The sequence below is a fragment of the Oxyura jamaicensis genome, chromosome 2 (genome assembly GCF_011077185.1).
Source record: "Oxyura jamaicensis isolate SHBP4307 breed ruddy duck chromosome 2, BPBGC_Ojam_1.0, whole genome shotgun sequence".
Lineage (NCBI taxonomy): Eukaryota > Metazoa > Chordata > Aves > Anseriformes > Anatidae > Oxyura > Oxyura jamaicensis.
In genome coordinates this window covers 73,759,778-73,779,877 of record NC_048894.1, presented here as the reverse complement: position 1 = coordinate 73,779,877, position 20,100 = coordinate 73,759,778, and the positions used below count along the sequence as shown (strand labels likewise).

Genomic DNA, 20,100 nt, shown 5'->3' with positions numbered 1-20,100 from the left:
TATAATGACCAATTTATCTATTCCCAATTGAATTTTGTGAATTCTTGGTCATGCTCGCTAGTTCAACAAACTAAATATAAGAAAACTAAAGTTTCTGAATTGTTTTTTGGTGGTGGTGTGTTTTTTGTTTGTTTGTTTGTTTGTTTGTTTTTTGGAAGCCAACAATAACTACAGCCAACAAGTTGTTCCACTACGTTTTTGTAATGGCAAAATATTTTTTCCTTTCTGAAAGAGAACAGAAGGTCAATATTTTATTATTTTATAAGAAAAAAATGGGAAAGCATCAATAAATTATATGTTCTGTTTTGAAAATGAAGATGATGTGATCTTCTGAATAGAGCAATTGTTATAAATTACTTTTGACTGGTTATTCATAAGCAATTTTAAAATATCAAACTGAGATTTTTTAAAAATGTTTAGTAATCTTGATGGGAGGGGATTTAATCAATATTGTTTTTATTTCAAAGATCCTTTTGATTTTGGCAAAGTAGCATTTTTACTAACAAAAGACTATCAGAAAATTCAGTAGCAGTTCTAGAAGTCAAGTCCTTGTTACATAAAAATATGGTTTAGTCTTGTATATTGTCTACATCATTTTAAAGAAAATAAAATCTTCATTACCATTCCATACAATTTCCTTGAGCCACGTGAATACTTTAGCATTATTTTTCTTTTATTTCTAAAACATAAATTATTGCTTAAGCACATCGTTCCATTCTTCTATATTTTATAATCCATTACATCAAATATTTGTTGATTGCATATCAGATATTAGAAATATAAATATTTTTATCATCTAAGGTATTTCAAAACAATAAAATACTATATTTTTTGTTCATATGATTGCTCCATATAGTAATATAGGTACATATTTTAATTAAAATGTCATGAGCTATAATAAATGTGATCCTCTGTCACTATGTTTGTGCATTAAAGATTTACAGCTGTAGTGTCCTATATTATTGCCTGGAAAAACTAATTAGATTTTAGAGTCTACTTTTAAAAATATATTGGTTTTATGCTTTGCAATAAAATAGAAGGTTTGTTAGATACAATGGGCAACACTTGATAATACTGAAAGGATGAAAAACCAATTTCAGAAAACCTGTTCAGAAAATTAGGTATGTATTTCAGTTAGTAAATGACTGTCAGCAGATTAAAAAAAAATAAAAATAAAAAATACTTGACCTCTCATAAAAATATAAGCTTTACATATTATCTGTTAATTATAGAAGATCTGATAGATGAATTAATGCAGTTGAAAGTGCTATCATTGTGAAACACTTTATTTTTTATATTCAGTGCACACTGAATCAAGCTAAAATACATATCAAGCTGAAATATGACTTGGAATGTTTGCCTTAATAAAACTTAGTTTATAAATTTCCATTTCTTCTTTCTTTTATATAGTAAGGTAGAATTACCTGGAACATATATGTGAAAATATCTAAACTAATATTTTTAGACAGCTACAAACTGGTCTCTGCAGGGACCATCAGTCACCTGCCGAATTTTCAGGCAGGCTGATGGCTGCAGTTCACTTCCTTCACCTTGCAGCATCAACCTTTTCATATAAAAATAGATACAGATTCAGCTGTGGTGTTTCACATGCCTACCTTTGCATTACTAGTACATGCAGACCTGTGCTACCAGGCTCCATGTGCCCAGCCCCTGGCTGCAAAGGTGCCTTGAAAGAAAGTCACTGCCTACATTGTACAAGTCAAGTGATAGGGAGCATGAACTCCACCATCCGTGGCTGGTACTGGCTCCTTCAGGCTCACACTCTTTCAATCATGTTTTATCTTTTTTGTTTGTTTATTTTTTTGGAGGAAACTGCTGCTGGTGTAGCAGAAGTAAGTCACTTGTTTGTTATGGTGGTTTTGGAAAGAGGAGAAGCTGGTCACTGCTCTGTAAAAACACTATTGATTATATAATTAACAGATGCTGTTCCTAGGGCTTAGGAAACAAATGTTGGGACAGAGGATGAGCTCCAAAATCCATTCCCAGCCACTGTGGCTTTGATTTGAATAGGCAAAAACAGATACACTTGTTTACTGCTGTATCTGTTGTTTCAGTCTCCAGACACCATATGGATTAAATTTTTGAAAAATTACCAACTTTGCCTATCAGAAATCTCCCCACTAACACATTCAAGACCACATATGTGAAAATCTTTAATTATATGTGAATGCTTCCATCATAACAAGAAAAATAAATGTTGCTTGAATATGTTATTTAGCATTTCTTGATGCAGATGAACCTACTGAGTGAGGCATTCTTGTTTTGTGTTAATTTAGTATACTTTGTAATAATTTTTCTTATTTTGAAGTGTTGTTGATACATGCATTCAGTCTTAAATCAGTTACATTTGTTGGATTTTATTTTTATTTTATTTCACCTGAAAGAAATACATTTATTAATTCAATTTATGCTAGCAGTTAGTGTCAAGCTGATGTATCTTATCGCACATGACATTTTGTTGAGGGTTATCTTTTATTACAGAACTGAATAGAACTTAAATACTCTACCATGTGAATAATAAGGTAGGCATAATAAGATAGTATATATATATTTATCTGTTAAATAGAGATCTTGCTTGGAAAACCTTGGTTTCTTTCATAATGAAACTAATGAAATGACACTTAACTATAGAGAGTCAAAATCAGATTTATTCTAAATATTGATTTAATGGAGTAAAATAGTAAATAAATGAGTTGGTATTTTCTCTATGATTCTGAAAATAAATCAATAAATAACACAGCTCATATGAAAGCAGAAAGTTCTTACAAGTTTTGTATTAGAAATAGGCTGCAGCGATTTTCACACAAATTTTACCAGAACTAAATCTGCATTCTGAATATGACCTAGCTTAGCAGACTAACATATCTGACAGTCCTCTTCGAAGTACACAGTAGTTATCTTTCTGTGAACTGAACTTCTAAGGATTAAAAGCAGAGTTCTTATACTGATAAATACAAGTGAATTTTTGTAACTGAAATTGATAGAAATTAGGCATTACTATTTAACTAAAAGCTTAAGTACTTACGAGGCACAGTGCTTTCTTCTTAAGTAATTTCTTTAAAACGGTATCACATTTACAATAAACTTTGCCTCGCTGCAGCTTTGATATATCAGATAATATTATTTTCCAATCTCAAAATCTGTACAATACTAGGTTTAAAAATTCTTCTTTAAAAAAGAAAAAAATCTCCATATAGATTAATACTCAATGTTGTTTTCAATATGAAAGTGAGCTGCTGTGAAGCAAAATTCATAAAGGTGACATATCCTAAAGTGCAAAAGTATTGGTTATCTAAGATGGGATTTTCCTTACTGCCTGACTTTAGGAACCTTTTAACTGCCTACATTAGTTGTACAGAGTAAGTCAACATGAACAGTCAGTGGTAAAATACATAATTAGCCCCCATGAGGTGGTGGCCAGCAGCCTGTGTGACAGGTCTGCTATTTCTATCGGATAGCTTCAAATGTCTGAGGGAGCTTCGTTACAGTGAGTTCTCTGTTGATAACCTGCAAGAGGGCAGGAGTTGTGGCTAGTCTTCCAGAAACATTAGGTTTTTAAACCCTGACTGAATTTGGTAGGTTTCTCCATTGCCAGCACTTTGGAAAATAAGTGCTTAACTTTCTGCTCTTGCTTTTGTGATTCCTTGTCTGTTTGTCCTGTTCTCTTATGCAGAATAGTGCCTTCTTTAAGGTATAAAGCAAAGATCTTGGTTACGTGATGATAAAATGTTGTCAATTTGCATTCAGAAGACAAAATAAGTAGCTCCCTGAAGCAGCAACCAATGTGGCATCAGAAACACAAGTCCTGGCCAAAGACGAGACTTAGGAATACATGACAGTGCCACCTTTTTTGACAAAAGTGCAGGCTGTTGTCTTAAACCAGTCCCGAAGCAGCACACTTACCAGCCAGGGCACTTGGTCACCCAGCTCTAGTTCAGACCTCAGCACCTGGGAATACAATACCTTTCTCCACCACCTGAGAGGGGAGGAAAACTCACCAGCCTAAGGTGTGAATGCAGTCAATGGATGAACAATTTGGTAGGAATGGAGAAGGCTGCTGGTATGTTAAATGGTAGCATTTGTTTTTGAAAGAAAAATTAGACTGAGGTTTTTAGTTTGGAGAGGTAGTGAGATATTGTAGCAATGAAGAAAGACAACTGTGTATGTACTCAGGTGAGATGTCATCCTGTGCAGTGAGAGAACTCTGCAGGACATGTTTGGTCAGAGTAATCTCTCCAAAAGGCACAGGCCTTGTTTTTCCTTTACAACAATTAGGGTTCACAGGTGGCACAGACAGCTGTTTTTTTGAGGGAAAATGGGAAAAAAAAAAAAAAAAAAAAAAAAAAAAAAAAAAACTACAGTTTACTTCTCCACCTTGGTTTTTGTAGTAGAACTCAGTTACTGCTGTGACTCCCTAAATTTCTGGATCAGAAGAGAGAGCTGAGAGAGGAGGATCCTGTTACACAGAATCCTCCTTCTGGACAGAACAGCTGAAAGCCATCAGATCAAAAGGAGTTGGATTCGATCCCTGTAGGTCCCTTCCAGTTCAGGATATTTTATGATTCTCTGATTCTGAATGCTCATACATATTAAATAGCTGCTACCTGTCATTCCAGCAGGAAGAATGTGGTCAGTCTCTAGCTGGGCTTGTGCATTGGGAACTATTTAGTGCATAGTCAACTATGATCATATACTATTTAAAGTAATTTAGGTACAAGATTTTTGAGTAGACACTGCTTCCAGAGCTGTTACATAGAACCCAGACTGCAGTCTTCTCCAACCTCAGCCTTCAGATCCAGAAAATCAAGAGAGTAACCTCAGTAACTGTATCCAACTGATTTCGGTGGCATTTTTTCATTCATTTATTCATTGTCAATCTTTTTCTCTTTTATAATTTGACTTTAATGAATCTTGCCTTCAGCTTAAAAACACAGACAATCTATTGGATTTTACAATGATTATTAGTCAAAGAACACTTACATTTCTGCATCTTCTTGGGAGATAGAAACAATACCTCTTGGAATATTTTTTGCTTCTCTGTTATTCAATTAAAAAAAATATTCAATAATAATAATAAAAAAATAATAACAGGAGCTTTCTTGTATGACTAGCCATCATGCAGCAAGTATATTGGCAATGTTGGTTGCAAACCCTTCAGCCACAGTGTTGATCCTCACATGGAGATATGTGGGGGAAAACAGAAAGAAAAGTCCTCCAAACATTTACCTTTGCTAGGAGTTACCTTTCTGTCCAAGTCGTAGGACCTTTCACATGGAGCATCTTTGAATAAAGCACTCCCTAAAATAAACTTGGAAAAGTCCCTTAGAATTAAATGTAGATTATGAACATCCTTTGAAACATGCAAATTTCATTAGAGAGAAGTAACAGCATTCCATGTAGTATTCCATGGATATTCTTGAAAAGATGTCATATGGTCTCCAAAGGTAGAACTTTTCTTAAAACAAAAGTATGGAGAACCTTCCTCCCTGTTCTGTTTCTTAGAGGTAAAAAGCCATTTTACCTCTCACTTACAAAAAAAAAAAAAAAAAAAAAAAAAAAAAAAAAAAAAAAAAAAAAAACCTTCATTTGCACAGATGTTCATAGGAAAACATTATTCAAAGCTGAATGAAAAACATATATATACATACATATATAGCTATTTATTTTGCTGAAGAATATAGTTGGAACACTATTTTCATTATGGGGCAGTGGGGAAACCCCGGGGAAATTCCTTAGCAGCTAGCAGGAGAGACAAGAAATTTCCATAGGACAATTGCCACTTGCAGAGAGTTTTCTGTCTTCATGTGCATTTCTTTTTCTCTATGGCATGAGTCCCCTCTAAGTCAGAGTATAAAGCAAATTATTCCACTAGGCATGGTCTATAACCGTGACTGAACATAATGTATCAATGTAATGCAGGGGAGGTTCTGCCTCCATGGTGCTTTTGTTTCTTACTGAGTTGTATTGGAAAGAGAAGAAAACTGAACTCCAGATTTCAAAGACAACTGACAGAACCAAATACCTGTTTACATTCTGCAATGTGACTGTGAATTCTACCACTGCAGAGTTAACCTGTAGGAGACTGCATTACAGCTTATTTATTTATTTATTTATTTATTTATTCATTTATTTATTTTAAGGCACTTAGAGATTGGTTCATTGGCAAATTCATTTGAACAAACATATATTCCAAAGACAAATCACATATTTTACTTGCACAGCTGACTGTGCAGACATCTGAAGGTATGTCTATCATTTCAAAAAACTGTGGGGCAATCCAATATTCTGCTTTCCCAGGTCTCATCTTGTATGTGTTAGGTAAAAATGTTTTGTAAATAATATACGCATCATAAATTGATTATAAATATCTTCTGATACTGGGCTTCTTCTCCTTTCAATTTTGCCTCATTTTTTAATTAGATGTATATTAGCATGGAACCGAACAACTTCCTGTTTTATTCTTACTTTGTTTCCTGTGGAACAATAATTAGAACACAATCAGTTAGCAACAGGGCTAATGTGTCAGAAATATCCCCTCCCACTGCACTGTACTGAAAGTCTGATTACCTATATTTCTTTTTAGGTGCATATGTGCTTCAAGTCAAGGCAACAGATGCTGATGATCCCACCTATGGAAACAGTGCTAGAGTGGTCTACAGCATTCTTCAGGGGCAACCCTACTTCTCCATTGATCCGAAGACAGGTAAACAGCTTATCAGCAACAATGGAAGATTTAAACTTTGGATTTCAATTCATGTGGGCAGTATTAATGAATAAAATGTTCAGTGCTGATATGGCCAGTGGAGTAACTTTGCACGTGATTTTGTTTTCGTTATTGACTGCTTTTGAATGGACTGCAATCTGTTGTAGAATCAAAAGAAACACCCTCCTCCATCTAATTCTGGAATATCTAAAATATGTATACATTAAACATATTTTTTTTTCTGATGCTTTAACATTTCTTTATAGCTAAATCTTTATCTGCTGCATGCATTCTATTTTTTTTTTTCTGATGATTCAGTTTTGTATCTCAGATCTTCATTCCTTTTTTTTTTTTTTTTTTAATCACCATTTTTACTCACTAAAGTTACAGCCAGGAATTCCTAGAAATTCTCTAGAAATGATTGTTTTACTGTATGGAGCTAATTTGAGGCTGTGCAACAGCTAAGTCATCTCCTGCACACCTTTTTTCTTGGGGCATAGTATGTTTGTCTGGGGTTACCGGATGTGTGAGCAGAAAAGGGTAATACATTTAAATAGACCAAAGTATTTGAGAGGCTGGTAGACCTGTTAATTAGATATCTTGTCCTATATTTTTAAATGCCATTCTTGTTTCTACATTTAGCAGTTAAGGAACCAATAACCCACATGGTGAATGCTGCACCTGTGTCATCCTGAATGTGTTACAGGGATAGTTGTCCATATGCCGCTTTCAGCAAATGCAGTTTCTCCTTCCAGTGAAGTTGTACTCAAATGTCAGATTGTGTGTTAAAGAGCCTTTCTCCCTGATCAGTCAATAGCTGGGAGGTGAGAGCCACATCAGGCCATTAGTGCACTATCTCAACAGGCACATTCCTTTGTCACATGCTCCATTTAGCAGGAGATTGTGTTACAATTTGCAGTCAGCAACTTTACTTTTAAAACTGAAATGTGACTTGTTCAAGTGTCTTGGGGGAGGGAAAAGTATTTACCTTTATACTTTTTTTTTTTTACTTTTTTTTTAATTTCTGTCCTGTAAAGAATGAAAACATACTCACTGGTGAGAAAGACCTTCGCTGAAAGCCACAACTGGAGTTCTAATAGAAGTCTCTCAAGAAAAAAGTAATGCTCATTAAGAAAGAATTTTTCTACCCTCACAGCACTTTAAATGTCTGTATCATGTACTCTCATCTATTACTCAGCAGTGAACAGCAAGTGGACCATAGGTTATATAGTCTGCATCCAACTAGCCCAGGATCATCATACAAACATAGTGTTTCCGCGGTTATTAATACTTATCTTATTAGAAATTTTACGATATGAGAATTACCTCTGGCTCTAATAATTACTGTAGAGGTAAACATCAAGTGGATAATAATGCACAGGATACTGCTTAATAACTTGCTCTAAAATCCAGAAGTCTTGGGCAGCAATATGGATTCTCAGACATTTTGAATTCTTTATTTTATAACTGGGGAGACAATACAGTAGTTTTTATTACAAAATCTTACCACCAGAAACCTGCCTTAAGTGTTTTTGACAGGACAGGGGAAGAAAGCCATTTTGGTTCAAAACGTCAGACCAAACTCATAACTGCTGGCAAATGGATAAACAATTTTTTTGATTGCTGTTTTTGGCTTTTCTTTGCCATCTGTCACATTCTAATGAAATTTTCAGACAATCCCTTGTAATTATTTAAAGAACATAAGAACATGCATACTGGGCCAGATCAAAGGTCGATCCTGCCCTGTATCATGTTAACATAAGTAATGGCCTGCTTAGCTCTTGGGAGGCAAGAATTTAGTAGGGCATCCTCTGACTACTCTTGTAGTCTCCATCAATTTCTTCTTCAAGAAATCATGGGCGATTAGCAGTATCAGTGTAACTGAAAATTCTGAAAGGAATCCTCCTTCATAACTTGTCTACTTTCCAGTAGAGTTAACTTGTTCAGGTGCATCATATCTGCACACCTAGCATCTAGAAAATCCACAGAAAATATTTTCTTGAATGAAAAAAACAGCTCCTCATGCTTCTTTGAAACCAGACACCTCCTAACTGGTTTCATGCATTCTCCTTACATTGTAATGCACTTCTTACATTGCAAGAGACAGTGAACAGTTAATTCTTATTTATTATTTTGAAGTTCCCCATGACTCCATATCCCATACTGTATTCTCCCCTAGATGTCTCTTTTCCAGAATGAATAATTCTTTAAGCAGAATCCATTCCGTAACTTTGATTCTCCGCTTCCTCTGGGCTTTGCCCAGTTCTTCTCTATCCTTTTCAAAATCAAAGGATGAGAATGTGTACACAGTGTTCAAAAGGCAGCTCATATCGATGTCTAAAATGGTTTAATGATTTCTCTTTTGTTCTTTATTCCCTTCCAAACAGTTCTAAACATTGTTTACCTTTTAGCTACTATCACACAAAAACCAATAAATTTGTAGAAATTTGTACTGCTTCAAGATCTCATTGCACAGTACTAATGGTCAAAATGCTGATCAAGTTTTTACATGTGAAAATAAGATTGCGTTTGGCATGCACATGACTTTATATGTACTCCTGTCTCAAGTGATTCTTGATAGATAATTTATTCTAATATTAATCTAGAAATAGTCTCTAACCTTTATGGGACTGAATGTCACAGCTATCTTTTTACTCATTTGTTTTATTGACATCATTTTCTGCAGTGCTCTGCTGAAGGTAAGCACAACTATGTGAAAGTGGGAGAGCTAGTTTTTATTGCTCTTGCAGGAAGGTTAAATGCATTACAATCCCTGCTGGAGAAGAGCTGTTGGAGTGGCATATTTTGAGGCCTCAAATCTTATACATGGAGGTTACTTTCTAATGCCATGAGATTGCTCACCTGATATTTAAAGAAACTGTGAGGTTTCTTTAACATAAAACACTTCTCTTCAGGCAATCTTTCTTCTGTACTTTCTATTCTGTTACGCAAACATCTTTTTCCCAACCTTCTTTCCACGCAATTTTCCAATGTGTTTATAAAGTCAGTATTCTTATGGATGTCTGCAATTCTGTCTTAGGCTTGTTCATTCTGGTCCATATTCTGACCTCAGTTATATTCCTGAAATCCAAACTGGTTTCAGTAGGACTATTATCATTAATAGTTATTCACGAGGTTATTCACAAAACCTGTTTTTTTCTTTTCCACATAAGTGAATCATCTCTTGTTGAATTATGGCTCAGTAACTTTGCAGAGTATATCTTCTGGCTGAGGTAACATGCTTATTATTTTCAGTCTTCAGCTGCTACATTGAGAAGCAGTTTTTCTGTGGATTTGATAATGATTTTCCAAAGAGAGAAAGTAAAAGTCAGTTCTGTAGCTTAACGGTCTTTACTGTAAAATATTAAGATGGAGGGATTTCAAAACATTTAAAACACTGTCATGTGTTCTTCACGTGTCACTTCTACATTAGAATAACCCTTTAGTTTAAAGTTTAGTTATTCTTTGTGAAGCTGAGGTCGGAATACCAAAGTCTGTAGTCTTTTCTTTCCTATGGATTTCATTGCCATTTTATTTTTCTCAGAAGATTGCCTATGAACTCTTGGACATAACAATTATTCTCATTTTTTTCTGGAGACAAAGACTTCTTACAGAAAAAATATTGAATACCTTTATACTGCTAGACAGGAATAAATAGTGAGAGACTGGGAACTTTACTGCAAGAATGATAGTCAATTCTTCATTTTCTGAAGATCTTCAGGAATATTTCAAAATGAGAAAGCTACTCATCTGTATCTAAAACTTGTATAAAAGTAAGGTGACCTTCATCTCCTGCTCACAACACACTATCTGCCCATTTTCAATGTTTTCCATTTGCTGTTATTCTGTTTTGCTAGTATATACAAGGAAAGTCTTTAATTCTCACAGTTCTAGGCTCCTTAGCAGAGCATACCAGGGATGTTGTAAAATACTGTGGAATGTACACTCTCCACAATACAAAAAATATTAATTAAGAGATACAAGAGGAGACATAGTAATGTTCATTTTATCTACAAAAAGATTTTTTATTAATATCACTTTCCTTGTGAATTCTTAATGGTTCTGCTATATTGATTATGTCTATTATGATACCATTAAGTTTTTCAGTATGCTACTCAAATTTTACAGATATGTATGTGAACAAGTTTTTACAGTTTGGAGTTTTACAATTCAAGATTTCTTTCTCAAACAAAACAATGAAAACTACTGATTGTTTTCTAAAGCTCAAAAGAACAGAGTTGCTGTATCTAATTAAGTATTTGCTAGTCATATTCTAGATGTATACAGTACAGTAAATGCCATGCTAATGTGGAAAATAGTAGTTATTAACTGTTGTTATTAACATAATCAGAGTTACAAGTGGAGAGAATGGAAATTGTTATACAATTCAATTTAATAGGAGTTTGTAACAAGTTCCATAAAGAGTAGATTTGGGTCAAATTTATTTTTAGGCTTTGAACAAAAATATAAGCTGCCAATTCCTATTCTTACTTGTTAACATAGCAGCAGTCAGTTGACAGAAAAATAAGAATGAGGTGTCAAGTTTGTTTCTTAGCATTCAAGATCCATTATAACACCAGGGGGAACAAAAGGCTTTTAAAATGAAACAGGATAATACTAGAAAATAGTGTTTTCTAAAATAATAATAATTTAGAGGAGGAGAATGCTTCCAATTAATATGTTTTTGATTGCACATGCTACCTGCACCAATCTGAACCTAGACATTTTCTGAAGACTATTGCTAAATTTATAGCATTTTGCAATGTAATATACACTTAAATTTTTTTGACAAAAAATACAGAAAACTGATACACATTTGGTTTTAAGAGAAAGACCCAAGTGCTCCAAACTTTTCACAACCTCATAAGCTAATCATACGATTGGTATTACCTTTTTCTCTCTGTAAGTCTTCCTTTTATTTTATACCTTCTTAATATATCAGGAGGGATACTTTGGCATATGTATTGAGCCACCAGCTGTCCAAAGTCACGAAAGATTAAGAGTCATCTAAGTAGCTCCTTCCTATGATATTTTGATTACATTTCTTTAAGGAAAGTCTGAAAGTTTTCACTGCATCTATGTGCTCTACCAAGAAGGCTTTCTCAAGAAAAAGGAGAATCTTCTAATAAAGACGTCTTTTTGTACAGAAGGAATATTTTCTTGGCCTAGAGTAGCTTGATTGTGATGGCAGGTGACTGGTTTGAAACAATGGAAGATTCAGGCTCTGAAATACGTTGGCATCTCTTTCTACACCACCCTACTCTGCACAATACAGTGTTCTTTTGTCCTGTTGTGGTGAACCTACACTCACACCATTCACATCCCTAGCAAAAATGCACTATACTCTGTCAGCCATTTGTGTCCTGCTCAAAATGGCACAACAGTCATTTTGAATGGTTTGAATATGTTAGGAGTACACCTTTGAAATGCCCAAGTGATTTGTGTGTTTTGTTGTGAACTGTTCTATCAACTCTTTATGAAGAGAGACATTTCCAGTCTATGAGATCCATTATTAAAATGTAATAGGTTACAATCACAGTCATTTTTTTACTTGTTCTTTCTCTTTCCCGTTTCTTAGGTGTAATAAGAACAGCGTTGCCAAATATGGACAGAGAAGTGAAAGAACAATATCAAGTTCTCATCCAAGCCAAGGACATGGGAGGACAGCTGGGAGGACTAGCGGGTACCACCACTGTAAACATAACTCTCACGGATGTCAATGACAACCCACCCCGATTTCCTAAGAGTATGTTGTATTCCAAATGCATTCATTTTCAAAATAAGCATGAGTGAAAGTATTAATGTGAAAAATCCTTTAGATAAGGACTTGAGATCCAGGAAGAAGAAAATTATGTGATGAAAAAAATCAGAATATACTGGTTTTTTTTTGTTGTTTGTTTGTTTTTTTATATAATAAAAAGTTACACTTGAGAGTATCAGTTTTTAATGTTTAAAAGGAAAAATATCATCATTCCGTAGGATCAGACTCAGTCTGAGAGTTCATTTCATTTACACTTTAAAAGAGATCTGGGAAGTAATATTTTGTCAAGGGAAACTGGATGATCCCCTTCAAATGATAGACGGTTATAACCTGACACCTCCAGGTGCAAAAGACAGAGCAGAACTGCCTCATGCTAAGCATTATGATAAACAAGTACAGATTTTTCATATGTCTTGGCCCAGAAGATTATGTCTGTCCTTGAAAATACTTACACCCTCAAAATAGCAATCTTCCATGGCAATTTATAGTGTTTCATATCAATTACTTTAAATGAGGCTTTTCAGAAATATGCTAATTTAAATAGTTTCGTAGTCTGTGTGTAATTAGCAAAAGGATTGTCACTTACTGCTCTCCTTCAATTCACTGAAGTTTTGTATGTTCTGTATCTTTGAAATGCAGACATTAATCAAGCATAACTTTGATAACTATACCAAAACAATTAGCTGCAAAAGGTTGTTGCAATAATGTTAGAACATTAGCATGAATTTACAGTAAGATCAAGGCTGCTTTTTAATTTGCAGCTCTTTTCTTACACATGAATTGTTATCCCACTTCATGTCTTACAGATGCTTCCTAGGTACCAAACCATATCCAAAACTTCAGTTTTCGTTCATATAAAAGAAAATTCTTCTCCTTCCTTCCCTCATTATGAAAATATACTGCATTTCTGCAGGAATGGAAGAAAGACCATGCTAAGACTATGGTCCATGTTTCCCTGTCTTCAGTCTCTTACAATGACATCTGGAGGATATACATAGGAAAAGACCAAACACATAATAATAATCCAGAAAATTTCCTCAGTTTCTAACAGTTTTAGTCTAGATGACATCTTAGAATCATAAAACCATAAAATGTCGCAAGTTGGAAAGGACCATACAGATCATTGAGTCCAACCCCTTGCTCCATGCAGGACCACCCAGAAATCAGGCCCTGTGTCTGAGATCATTGTCCAAACAGTTCTTGAACTCTGTCAGGCTCAGTGCTGTGACCACATCCCTGGGGAGCCTATCCCAGTGTCCAACCACCCTCTCAGTGAAGAACTTTTTCCTAACACCCAGCCTGACCCTCCCCTGTCCCAGCTCCATGCCGTTCCCTCGGGTCCTTTCGCTGTCCCCAGAGAGCAGAGCTCAGCACCTGCCCCTCCACTCCCCTTGTGAGGAAGCTACAGGCCACCATGAGGCCTCTCCTCAGCCTCCTCTGCTCTGGGCTGAACAAACCAAGGGATTTCAGCAGCTCTTCATACATCTTCCCCTCAGACGCTTCAACATCTTAGTGGCCCTCATCTGGACACTCTAATAGTTTTATGTCCTTTTTATACTTTGATGCCCCAAACTGCACACAGTGATCAAGGTATTTATTGTATTTAACAATGGATTATTATTTTTTTTGCATCAAGTTGCCCAGTTGCTTTGTAACTCATGTAAAATTTCAGAGTCCACAACATTCTGTGCTAGTGAGTTCCACAGGTTAAACATATGTTCCACAACAAACAGCTTTCTCTCATTTCCTTTGAATCCATCCCCACCTGCATCTACCTGCATGATGGCCTCTTCAAATAATTCAGAAATGTTGCAAAACACGACCTTTATTTAGAACAGCTGTGTTGAGTTTTCTTCAGTAGGGGTTGTTATCCATGATTATCCATTAATTCTGGTCATACTGTATTGCCCTGCACATGTCAGGCATATCCATCTTTCGTTCTCTAGCACTCCCTGGAAATCTTTGAAAAAAAAGACTTCTGAACACTGAAAAGTCAGTGTTATGTTAGGACCTTCAAGTCTTCTTGTACCACAGTGGTCTGAACCAAGATATTACCCGTCATAATAGTTCACTTATTTCATCCTTCAGGCTCTTGGGCATATAGCACCGAATCCCAATGATTTCTCTGTTGTGTGCTTCTGTAGCTAATCTAACCTTCTCTCATGAGTCTCCCCTAAAGATTTCCAGGATAATAATATTCCCCAGCTTTTCTACACTGAACATACACACACACAACAAACACACACACACACACAAAGTGTATTAAGTTTTACACTCATGATCTTATCTTTGAGTGCTTCTTCTGTATCTTGACTTTAGGCTGGCTTTATGCAGTTCCTCTCAGTCTTTTGCTTTCAGTTGTCTTTAAGAGACAATTATTATTAGCTTGTTTTCCAGAGATTTATTCAAACTCGTTTATGGTCTTCTTTGTTCTGTTTTTATAGATAAAGAAGATTTTATGGCTCTTTCTATTGTCCTCCCCAAGAAACAACTTCATTTATTTGAAAGATGTGTTCTTCATTTTATTAGCTATGTTATTTATCCTTACTGACTTGCTTTTTAATAGGTGTTGTGCATTTGCTGCAGGTCTTCAAAATGTTGTCCCTAAATAGCATCCACACCACCTGCAGTGATTTAACTCTCTCAGCTCTCCCATTCAGATTTTTTGCAGCAATATCTCTCAGTTTTATTTATCACCCCACCACCACCTTTTTTTTTTTTTTTTTTTTTTTTTTTTTAACTGGGGACAACTATCATGTAATTTTGGCTCTTATTGCTCCTGCACAGATATTGAATTTAAACTCATTATGTTTGCAGCAAGATTTAGATGAACTACAGAAATTATCCTGACTAGCTAGTGGTAATACTGTTAGCTTCTTTAAGTCTTATTTGACATAGAACTTCCTTTAACAGCTACCATTCCTCCACTGATAAGGTCTATTTTGCCTTTCCTGCATAGTTTGCTCCTTGCTACTACACTGCCTGACTGATCTCCCTCTTTCCTTCAGATTTCTAGCATGCATATTGTGCTGATACTTTTGTTTAGCATTAGGCATTAAAGCTACACGTACTAGTTCCCATTCTTAGCCTATGTCTTTATATTGTAGTTTTTTTCTCCTCTTTACCATACCCTAAATTGGATTTTGTTTGAGCTACTGTTTTTGCATTTTCTGCTTGACTATTATCGTCTTCTGTAGCATTCTTTAGTGCAGAATGAGGAATTCAGGTGACTTCACCCTTTATCTGAACAATGTTTCAGCTTTTTTTTTTTTTTTTTTTTTTTTTTTTTTTTCTACTGTGTGTTTTTCTGCACCTGTAAATTTCTTAAATGCTTAAGCTAGAATCAATCACAATGGCCCTAGGTAAAGTTTTTAAACTTTATGAAGCCTGTTTTTCCTGTGGATGAAATGATCTTACAACCTTTACAGGCCCCCATTCTTTAGCAAGTGTCTTTACTTTCTGATTATACGAATCCTTGCTCCTTACACCTTTGTCTCAGCTAGGCATTAAAGCTTTGCCTTTCCACCTTTCTTTCCCTGACTGTATATAATGAGACAGTTTCACACTATGTTACTTTGGATACCCTTAACTTTAGCTTTTTGCCTCCCAGCCTAAATTTCTCCCCGAAACCTCTGTCCAGACTTACCTTATTTTGTCATAACTCACATGGACTACAGCCACTGTTGACTCCTTGTGTGTTCTCACATCCTGTTGTAACACTTGTGAGGTGCTCCAGCTCTGGTCCACAAGCAGATCACCAGAGGGTCTCTTTGAAATAATGTTCCCACTGTCCTCATCTTCAGTGTTTGGTAGACCACCTACCGCTGCAATCTCTCTCCTTCTTTCAGCTCAATCCCCTGCCATTGGAAGGGTATCACAGGCACAAGAGGAAATAATACATCTTCCTGGAAATGGAAAAAAATTGGCACATTGGCAAGTTCCTTGGGCCCAATATTCTTTCTGTGTCTGATTTTCAGTTGTACATTTGACTTCCTTTGCTGTCAGGGGCTTTAGTCATTTTCTGTTTCATTGTATGTCTTCATCTAGTACCGTGTTTCAAAAAATCACACAAGCGTCACATATGTCAGTTTTCATGAAACAGGAATTGTGGAATACATCTTCTTCTTTGAAGAAGGTGGGCTTGAGATCTCATTTCATGTGTGCACTGTAACTGTGATGTCTTTGTCCAATTGTTGCTATGAAGGAGCAAAAAAACCACAGGAGGCCAAGCTTGTCCTCTGCTTTGCACACTAATAAGGTTTAAAATCTTTTCTTTCTATTATATCAAGTATCGCAGAAGCTGAATTATAGCAGTGACTCTCAAAATAACAGAAGAGAATAATATTGGAGGTTCACGTTGATATTGAAGGTAATAAACGTTTCACATGGCTTACAGGCTGAAACGTCAGTGTGGGGACTCCATTGTACTGGAACAACTTTGATTAAGGCAGACAGTAACATGAACCATTTTTTTTTTTATTTTTTTTTCAGACTTGTTATCGACATTTATATTCTCATAAACTAAGGACTGCTTCTTAATCAGAGCAGTGAAAGCAAAAATCCTGATCAGTGGTGATTTACTTAGCCCATCCCACTTGGTACGTGAGATGGTGTATAGTGTGCTTGAAATTTACAAAGACTCATGGCTAATTGCAGCTAGAAAAAATAATTAAAAAAAAAAACTGCCTATAAATTTTATTTCAAATACAGTAAATGTGATTTTTAGATTTGCTTTTTGAAAACATTGCAGTGATTCAAAGTAACTACCTGCCAGGAAATTTAGTTTGTTATTTGCTTGAGCTAAAAGGATACTCATGCAGAATTTTAATTCATGTGACTTTACAGTCAGGTCCATGTAGGTCTCAAGTTCAGGCCTAACGAGACCTATGATCTCACTGTTCACAGTGGGAATTGAGACCTCCAGTATCACATTTTTCACCATTGGTCAACCAAGCCAGAAAGTCCAAGTGCAGGCTTAGAAAGGTGGCAGAAGGTCTATTAACACTGATTACTACTGGCTAAATCTTTTTGCATCTCATCAAGACTGCCATTTCACAAAGTGCTTATATCAAACAGGTAATGCTATAGAATACCTTATTGAATAAGAAGATATTCATTATCACAGAATGAAGTTTGCACATATTTTCTGAACTCAGGTAAGCTGAAAAGATTTCACAGCAGAAGTGGGAGAACATATATTATTAATACTTTGAAGTAGCTGCACTGATAAATAATATATTACAAGCTTGCAAAAAAAAAAAAAAAAAAAAAAAAAGAGCATCATGGAACACCTTCATCTCATCGAGGGTCCTTTAAGAAGACAGGCAGGCTCGGATAGGATATCAGCTTCCAGTGATGAAACACCTCTCACTAACTATCCTGCTGAACATGTAATTTTTTATTTAGAACCTGTGCTTTTGAACATATTCAGTGGGGAACTCCCACCTTGCATGTCTCACAGTAATGAGATGCCTGTGTAAAGGGGAAACCTCTACATATTTCTGTCAGAGCTGTTTGACCTGCAGGTATCTATTGGCCCACATTTCAGAAAACTGAGAGACTTCAAAAGTTGATATTTTCTTGGTAACTAGAAGAAAAAATGTATTTAAATGATTTTATTCATAGAAATTTGTTTCAAAAAGTATTTTATATATGTCTTGCCTGACTCCTCATTAGGCGCACTGACTTTTCTGCATTACTGTGCATGTTTCATTGCTGATGGTAAAATCATGTCATAGAGGTACAGAATCATAGAATCACAGAATGGTTTGAGTTCAAAGGGCCTTAAAGATCAACTAGTTCCAACCCCTGTGGCACTAACTCAAAGGTCTTACCCAACCTGGCCTTGAACACTTCCAGGGATGGGGCATCCACAGTCCCTCTGGGCAACCTGTTCCAGTTCCTCACAACTCTCAAAATGAAGAATTTTATCCATATATCAAAACTGAATCTATCCTCTTCAGTTTAAAACCATCACTAAACTCCTTGCTAAAGAGTCTCTCCCCGTCTTTCCTGTAGGCCTCCTATACGCATTGGAAGGATGTGATAAGGTCTTCCCAGAGCCTTCTCTTATCTCAGCTAAACAATCCCAACTCTCTCAGTGTCTGTTCATAGAAGAGATGCTCCAGGCCTCTAATGATCTTCGTAGTCCCACTTTGGACCTGCACCAACAGGTCCATGTCTCTCTTGTGCTGGGGTCTTACCTGGGCAGAGTAGAGGTGGAAAATCCTTCCTTGACATGCTAGTTGCATGTGTTTTTATGCAGCCCAGGATATAGCTTGCCTTCTGGCCTGCAAGTGCACATTGTTGGCTCATGCTGAACTTTTCATCCACCAACACCCCCAAGTCCTTCTCTGCAGGGATGCTCTCAATCCATTCATAACCCAGGTGTACTGGTGTACTGATGAACTGACAGAACTTGTTTGTACGTATTGAAATACCTGTTTAATTGCAAAACTTGATTCATGCCAAAGCCAGAAAAATAAGGCAAAGAATGAAGCAAAATGTATTTTCATATCGTAGTAACAATGTTTAAGTAATTAAATAACAATTTGATATAACAAAACATTGCCTTTGAACAGAGAAGAGTGGATAAAAGCTGTTTATCTGTAGATATGCATCTTGATTCAGAAGGCAACTGGTGGTTCAGAAGGCAACTGCTGGCCTTTCTCAGCTACACTTGATAAGTAAAAAGACAACTTAGTACATTCATCCTTGAAGCTAATGGGCTAAGTCTTAATGCATCAAGTATTAAACCATTTTGAGCTAGGCAAATGAGCTAGGTTGTGGCATATTTCCAATTCTTAAAATAAGCTTCAAAAAAGGATGGATGGCTTATAGTTACTTCAACATTTAAGTACAAAAGCTGTATAATTAGTTGGTATAAATTATACTTTATGCAATCAAAGCCATTAGGTGAAGTGGTGGATTCATATTTTGTAAGGTTATTGTGCTTCAGTTTTCCTGTCTCTTTCATTTACTACTGATGACAGAGTGACTGTGAAAGCAGTTTAGAGAAATAAACCTCTGTATGTTAAGCAATAAAAACACATGGGAATGGTCTTAGTCAAAGGAATAGTACATGTTTTAAATTTTAATATGACATAAATATCCTTATAGAGGATAAGGCCCTGATATAAAAGAAATACAAATAAATTTTAGAATGTGTAAAGTTTTTATTCTGATATTGGCAAATAAAAGATCATTCTCAAGTGTCTTATGAAGTCAGTGGTAAGTTGGTTTTATTTTTAAGGTGTTGATACTCCGTTAATTTACTTTTTTGTTGTTGTTTAGAATAACTGTTTGGCTAAAGATGTATTTTATCATATCATTTCCTACTCACAGTAGGAGTCAGTACTGTTGGGGAATGATTGAAAAGTATTTTGAATGGAAGTTAAATGAATTAAGTTTTGGACATGATACTTGAATTTTGTCTGCCTGTGCACATCTTGGCTTTTTTTGGAAAGGAAAAGAAAGGAAAGGAAAGGAAAGGAAAGGAAAGGAAAGGAAAGGAAAGGAAAGGAAAGGAAAGGAAAGGAAAGGAAAGGAAAGGAAAGGAAAGGAAAGGAAAGGAAAGGAAAGGAAAGGAAAGGAAAGGAAAGGAAAGGAAAGGAAA

The 20,100-nt window shown here is 35.6% G+C and overlaps 1 protein-coding gene across 10 annotated transcripts in view; it reads left to right on the top strand.

Moving 5' to 3' along the window:
• Nucleotides 1–20,100, top strand: part of LOC118163294 (cadherin-12) — a 570,217-nt gene that overhangs the window by 490,071 nt on the left and 60,046 nt on the right. For all 10 annotated transcript variants that reach the window (XM_035319833.1, XM_035319828.1, XM_035319829.1 and 7 more), the window contains 2 exons: nucleotides 6,605–6,724; nucleotides 12,303–12,470. In XM_035319833.1, the coding sequence (XP_035175724.1) occupies nucleotides 6,605–6,724; nucleotides 12,303–12,470 (288 nt within the window). The remainder of the gene's footprint in view (nucleotides 1–6,604; nucleotides 6,725–12,302; nucleotides 12,471–20,100) is intronic.